Genomic DNA, 7,706 nt, shown 5'->3' with positions numbered 1-7,706 from the left:
ATTATAGATATAGACTATAGATTTAGAATGTGTGCTTAATAATAATTTACTGGAGTAAAAGAGCTTTCATTCCAAGAATCCACATACACCCCCCACCACATCAAGGGAAATACACTGATACGTATACCTGGGAAGAGAAAATGATAGGGCTAATATGCTGAAACAGTGTCTTGAGCACTGAAGATTCGAAACGACCAATTAACAGTGCTAAAAATGTTCCAAGAAACCATTCCCACTCACCTTACCTCAAAAACAAACATGGATTTGGGTCCTCATGTGATTTTTCAATAAAGGCTTCGTTTCTAATACTCAACAGAAGAATGCCAAAGGAAAGATCTGCAAAAGACTGTTATCTATAAAAATTTTAGATTCTTAAATTTTAGCGAAAAATAACTAAAAACACACATTATGATGTCTTTTGAATCTGAACAACACTAATAGCTTTATTTAACAGACACTGAATGACTACTATGTGCAAAGCACTGTGTTAGGTGCCGTGAAAGATACAAAGATGAAAAAGACACAGTCCCTGCCCACAAGGAGCGTATAATCTAGTGGGGGAGACAGACAAATACACAAATAACTAGAATACAAGGCAGTAAACGACGAGTGGACAAGTGCCGAGCGTGGCCTGAGTGTGATACTAACTAGCCTCAAGGTTCCAATTTGAAACACTGCTGATGTAGAGTTGGCTGCTTTGAAAATCCCATTTCAAGATCAGCATAATAAATGTTTAAATGGTCCTATCCAAGCAGCTGGAGGCAAGACAGTAGGCCAGGTGGAAGGCTGTTTGGAACACTGTCACATTTACATATGTGGTGCTGATACAAGTATGCAGGGACAGCTAAAAAAAGACCATATATGTATCATCTGTCCTTTGGTTAATGGCTATAGCTACTGTTTTAAACAATATATTTTTATATAAAAAGGAATTTGTATAATTCCAGAAAAGTCAACTTAAGGATTAATATTAATTCAACAAAGAATCTTGCCATAGGCAATTTTCTTATTTACTAATTGATTAAGTATTTTCTCTAAATATCTATAAAGCTCTGTAGCAATTAAACAGTTAGACGTATAAGTATTGCTGAGTAAAAACCTCTTATGTTTAGCCTTCTGAAGGAAATGGTCACAAACCTGATAACCTGATAAAATACTACTCTATCAGCAACAAGAAGGCCTTAAAGAGATTTAAGGAAAATAACTTTTAATGCTTCAATGCAAATGGAATACATACTGATTAAATACAATTCAATGTTCTTTGAAAATATCTCACTGACAGCATTTGATACCAGTCAAGGCCAGCAAAACTGAAGTGAGGAAAATGCCACATATATTGTCTTTCATTGGTTTCATGTATCATTGCCTATGACTATGGCAACTCAATTTTTTTCTTTGAAACTTCCATTTATTGGTACCGATGAGCTCTGATTTGCTTTTAACTATTATGCTTAAAAACAGCTGCTGACCACTTCCTCTTGGTAGTGCTGTCTGACATAAACGGCAAAGTAGAAACACATTTTCTGGCTGTTTTTCCTACTTCCTGAATTGGAGGGTTCACTGCTTAGCCGGTTTCCTTCAGTGTGTCGCTGTGATCCTGGGACCTCTGCTGCTTCCGCTCAAGGAAACGAGCACGTGCGTCTGATATGGATTTATCATCATTTCTTCTTTGCATTTTCTTTAGGACTTCTTTGGATATTCCATCTGAAAACATTACAAATTAATCCAGTAAAATTTTAATTTTGAGTTCGGTATTAGAAATGTTAAGAGAAAGAGATGCTCTTGTTTTTTAATGTTTAGGCGGGGGGGGGGGGGGGGAAGGAAATTAAACTTTGCCCTTTAAAAAGAAATGATATAAAGTGTGTGGTTAAAAATAAGAGTATAGAGGCCTGAGAACTCAGAAAAATTGACCCTAATTCAAACAAGTAGTGCAGTTATTACTGTTGCTGTTGTTTAGTCGCTAAGTCATGTCTGACTCTTTTGCAACCCCACCAGGCTCCTCTGTTCACGGGATTTCCCAGGCAAGAATACTGGAGTGAGTTGCCATTTCCTTTTCCAGGAGGATCTTCCTGACCCAGGATCAAACCCCCGTCTCCTGCATCGGCAGGCAGGTTCTTTACCACTGAGCCATGAGAAGCCCATAGTGCAGTTATACGCTGCAACAGAACACCCAGCAGTTAGCACTGCCAATGGCACTCCTATAATCCTGGGCAAAATTCCCACCCATTCTATTTCCCAGTGATGTTAAATAAGGATAATGCAATTTGTTCCATCAATCAGCCTCAAAAAGTTTTGCTGGAAAGCTTTTTTCACATGTGAGCTGAGAATTAAGCTTTCTCTCCTAGTTCACTACCACAACTGTTTATGCCTCCTGAAGGAAATGGTCCAAAAAAGCAAAAACTAATGAGACAACTTAGTCATTTCATAGTTAAGTACAAAACTTTCTGGTTGATAAGTAGTAATATTAACTACTGCAATTAGGGGGCTAACATTTCAAGAAAAAAAAAATCTCTTGGGAAAAAAAATGTTCTGAGGTAATATTTCACAAAATTTTTTAAATGAAATAAAAATAGTAAAGCACTACTGGCAAGCAGTATGGCGTAATGGTTGAGTAGAGGCCACAGAATCAAATTTCCTGGACTCAAAATCCAGATATACCAAATATTAGCTTTGAGATTTTCAGCAAATTATTGTATGCTACTAAGTATTTCCTTATCCATACAGTAGGGATATGTAGTTACTTCATATGGTTATTGTGGAAATTTATAAGTTGTTAGCACATGATAAAAGTTCAATAGATATGATTAATAATGCTGCTGGACAAAGGGGTTAAGAAAAACAGGATTAACTGAAAGGAAAGAAGGAAGTCAAAGTACGTCTGAGGCTCATGACAACTGTTTGCTTTTCTGAGGAGACACCCAGGACCTAAGCTCTGTAACAGCATTTCTGCAACAATATGAGAATGTGGACGCCTACGCTCTAGAACAAGTGATTCACTCACCCTTTCGGTGCTTTACATTTTCCTTATTGGTCCACCTCCTTCGCGCATCTTCTCTCACTTCACGGCGGGCCACACTGCTCAAATCATGTGCATTCAATTCATGCAACTTGGGTAGCAAGTCTCTCACCCATTCATAACGGATTGGACACACAATTCTTGCATAGACTTTGGTGGTAACTAATACCTCATGAAAAATGATCCATTCAAGTTTCGTTTCCTGTTCGTGAAGCTACACAAAAGAATTCGTTTAAGGATGACAACTCAATGACCTGCCTTATTCCAGATTAGACCAACCAAACATTAACAGCCTAAAGTTTTCTGAGTTAATTTTCATATTCTTCAATCAGATAGGAGGCACACATCGACCAATACCTTTATGTAATATAGACATATGCTAAACATATCCTCACATCTCTTTTTTCAGAGAAAAGTACAAGACATCTGTATATCACTTATTCCTACATCTTTACAAAAGGAAGAATTTTCTACAGCTTCCTTTACAAAAGGAAGAAACTTCCTTCTATTAGTAAAACTTAAGGTACTTACTGCTGAGGAAGGATGAATATGAACCGGGCTTCCGCGCCCATCCATTGTGCAAAATGTTCTCCCAACAGACCTAAGAATCGAAAAACCAAAGGATCAAAGACACTTACAGTAAAAACAATTAAATAAGTAGAGCACTAACAATGAAAAATTGTATGTCCTACTACAAGGAGTACTATATTTATTTAACTGTATTTATTTAACTGTCACTAGAACTTCTCAACCAATTCATCCTAAAACTAGTGATTCAGGGAATTCCCTGGTGGTCCAGTGGTAAAGACTCTGTGATCCCACTGCCGAGGGCCTGAATTTGATCCCTGGTCAAGGAACTAAAATCCCTGAAGCAATGCAGTGCAGCCAAAAAAAAAAAAAACTAATGAGACAACTTATACAGTCATTTTCAGTTCAGTTCAGTTCAGTTCAGTTCAGTTCAGTCGTGTCCGACTCTTTGCGACCCCATGAATCGCAGCACGCCAGGCCTCCCTGTCCATCACCAACTCCCAGAGTTCACTCAAACTCATGTCCCTCGAGTCGGTGATGCCATCCAGCCATCTCATCCTCTGTCATCCCCTTTTCTTCCTGCCCCCAATCCCTCCCAGCATCAGAGTCTTTTCCAATGAGTCAACTCTTCGCATGAGGTGGCCAAAGTACTGGAGTTTCAGCTTTAGCGTCGTATAAAACTTTCTGGTTGGTAAGTAGTAATATTAACAATAATATGGTATTTGTGCTTTAGAATTTCCAAAATGCTTTCATAATGAAGCATCAAATAAACCTACTAGTTTTGACAGCCAGGTACTTTATTAAAAGATCAAAACTGAGATTCAAATAAATCAGATAGTTTTCTCAAGGTCAAAGAGCTAATGTATGGTGAAAGCAAGTCCCAAACATAGGTCTTTGAACATAAATACAGTATTCTTTATATTGTATTATACTGGATCTCCTTTCAAAGGTATAAATAATTTTGACCATTCTAAAACAGACAATTAGAACAGTTCATCTATAATTTTTCTCTAATTCTTATTAACTTTATAAATTCTTATCCTCTTCTATACTTCCCTACATAAAGGTTATTCCAAAAACTTATCTTAATCACTTATCTTAATCCAAAACGTTAGCTTAATCACACAACTGATTTCCTATAAAACTTTACATATATTCCTATTATAACCCAGGTTAGACTGCATTATAATTATTTGTATATATATCTATACAGTCCATATTTGGACAGTACAAAAATCTTTTTTACTTGAATCATTTGAAAGTTAGTCACCAATCTTATGCTTTATCATCCCCAAATACCTGAGTGTTCATTTCCTATAATCAAGAATATTCTCCTACATAACCATCATAAAACCATCAAAACCAAGGAATTAACACTGATATATTACTAGCATCTAATTCTCAGAACCCAGTGAAGTTTTATCAAATGTCCTAACAATACCCTTTATAGCAAAAGGACCCAGTTCAGAAATCATGTATTGCCTTTACTTTTTATGGTCCTTTAGTCTCCTTCATTCTGGAAAACACCCCCAGTCTATCTTTGACCTTCACGATCTTGACACCTTTAAGGATTACAGGCTAGTTATTTTGCAGTATGCCCCTCACTTTGATTTCGTCTGTTTTAAGACAATTAGACTCAGGTCTTTGGCAAGAATATCACAGAAGAGATGCTCTGTTTTCATTACATCCTATCAGGTGGAATAAGATTTTGATTACTTCATTTCTGATGATGTTCACTTTGATTGTCTGATTTAGGTAACATCTGCCAGGCTTCTTCACTAAGAAGTTACTTTTTCCCTCTGTAATTAACAAGAATTTTGTGAAGAGGTGCTCAACTCTGTAAATAATTCCATTTGTCATTAACCTTTTAATTTACTCATTCATTAATTTATATGATCATAGACCCAGGATTTCACATTTTATTCAATCCATTACTATCAGTATTATGAATGTCAAAATATCCCATCTTCGATCAGCCTGGGCCTATTCAAGCTGGCTCCTTTGTACTTGGTCACATGGCCTCCACCTTCACTGATGACCATTTTGCTTACAGGTAAAATAAGATGTTTTGGCCTCACTGTGTACTTTCCCAGACCTATTTCTCCAAAGGTCCTTTATGTGGCAGATGGTTGTTCCAAGTCAAAATCAGCGCAGAGGGACTTTTCTGGTGGTCCAGTGGTTAAGAATCAGCCTTGCAATGAAGTGGACATGGATTTGATCCCTGACTGGGGAACTACGATACCACATCTCTCAAGATCAAAGAGCTAATATATGGTCAAAGCAAGGCCCAAACACAGGTCTTTGGACTTAGATACAGCATTCTTTACATTTATTATACTACATCTCCTTTCAAAGGTATAAATAATTTTCACTATTCTAAAATATGATAATTAGAACAGTTCATCTATAATTTTTCTAATTCCTGTTAATGTGAAATTCTTATCCTCTTCCGTACTTCCCTACATAAAGGTTATTGCAAAAACTTATCAGAGTAAAACCTTAACTTAATTGTCACAACTGATTTCCTATAAAACTTTGCACATACTCCTGTGGAGCAACTAAGCACACACGCTGCAAGCACTGAGCCTGAATGCCACAACGGGAGAGTCTGTCCATGGGCCACAAAAAAAGGTCCCGCATGACCCAGCAAAGATCACAAGTGACGAAACGAAGACCTGACACAGCCAAAAATTGAAAAAGGGTCTGGGCACAAAGTACACTCACTGCTATTATAGTTATTGCTCCTAGTCCATCTCATAGTGAGGCTACATAAATATTAGACATATAAATACATACACACACACACAGAGTAACACCTACTTTTTATTATAGTACCTATCTATCCATCCACTAAACTATATGAAAAACTGTAATATCTGAAATTTCAATCAATACCACAGGGCTCATTCATGTTTTTAGTATTTCTAACTCCCTTCACCATTTACTTTAATGTCTTCAATTACGTGATCGACTCCTCTGTATATAACGAATCTCCCATCACCACCACTCTTACCCCTTTCCCCACAAAGATGCCCTCCCTCCACTCAGACTCTGACATTCAAACAACCAAACAACTCCCATGTGAGTACCTTCCTCAATCCTGCTCAAGCCCTGACAGTCCACACCAAACCAGCCTTCATCAGGGATGCCACCCTCAACCTATTTGGCTTTCACACTCCACAAAGAGCCACTCCTCTGGCTTGGGCACTAACACCCCATGCTGGACAGCTGTCCTACAGACTCCCCTCCTCCCCACATGAGTTTCAATATCCCACTCTCAGCCACTGCAGTTCCCCCGGCACGAGGGACAATTATAAGAAGGTTCACTGTAATTGATGTCATCATAAACACAGAGCTTAAATCAAATAGTCTTTATTATTAAATCGTTCAATATGGCCATCAAATCCAGTTACATTTCTCTATCCGTCTCTGCAGCTCTTAGTGCTTACCTTCTCGCTACGTTTTTGAAATAACCCGCACAAAGACATCTTCGCAGGACTTCATGTTTAGGGCCTTCAAAGGTCTCTCTTGGGAAATCACTTTGCTATAGACAGAATACACATATAGTGGTAAGTCTCACAGAACAATTTGTAACAATCTTTTGGTTTGAAAACTCCATATTTCTAAAGACGTCTGTTTCTGGCCAATATGGAATATGAGGGACCAGATTTACCCTTCTGCTTGAAACAACCAAAAAAATGGACAAAACATATGAAATAATGATTTCCAAAGCACTATATGAAGGACAATGAGTCTGAGAATAAATAAAGGGGAAAAAAATGAATTAACTCCAACAACTGTTCCAGCTTACAGTCAACCTTGAGAGAGATTCTGGACCAAGGTGAAGGAAAGGAAAAACCCAAGTGAAACCTAGAGAACTCCCCAAGTTAGAGAGACAGAGCTCAGAATCCAGAGAGACCAAGATGGCTAGAATTCCCAGCCAAAGTTCAGGAGAGAAGCAATCTGCAGAGGACCCCAGAGATCTACTGGAGGGCTTCCAGAGTTCAACTGAGAACTGATAGGCACATCACTGTGAGGAAATTACCCAAGGCCAGGAAAAGAGCCTCCCAAAAGGATAAGGGACAACAGAGTTGTGTGCACAGGGTCAGGAACGGCGTTTGTTCCTACAAGTCATTCTTCAACACCTTATAATACACACGGT

General features: G+C 38.0%; 1 protein-coding gene across 2 annotated transcripts in view; it reads right to left on the bottom strand.

The window, feature by feature from the left end:
- Positions 1-412: 412 nt before the first annotated feature.
- The window catches only part of DHX40 (DEAH-box helicase 40), a 47,660-nt gene continuing 40,366 nt past the window's right edge, over positions 413-7,706 (bottom strand). For both annotated transcript variants that reach the window (XM_069602668.1, XM_069602667.1), the window contains exons 15-18: positions 6,994-7,088; positions 3,548-3,617; positions 3,002-3,230; positions 413-1,704 (exon numbers count right to left, since the gene is read on the bottom strand). In XM_069602668.1, coding sequence (XP_069458769.1) covers positions 1,565-1,704; positions 3,002-3,230; positions 3,548-3,617; positions 6,994-7,088 — 534 coding nt within the window. In that variant the 3' untranslated portion in view covers positions 413-1,564. The remainder of the gene's footprint in view (positions 1,705-3,001; positions 3,231-3,547; positions 3,618-6,993; positions 7,089-7,706) is intronic.

This window comes from Ovis canadensis, chromosome 11 (genome assembly GCF_042477335.2).
Source record: "Ovis canadensis isolate MfBH-ARS-UI-01 breed Bighorn chromosome 11, ARS-UI_OviCan_v2, whole genome shotgun sequence".
Classification (NCBI taxonomy): domain Eukaryota; kingdom Metazoa; phylum Chordata; class Mammalia; order Artiodactyla; family Bovidae; genus Ovis; species Ovis canadensis.
The sequence above is the reverse complement of the archived record's forward strand: the minus strand, read 5'-3'. Positions and strand labels throughout refer to the sequence as shown.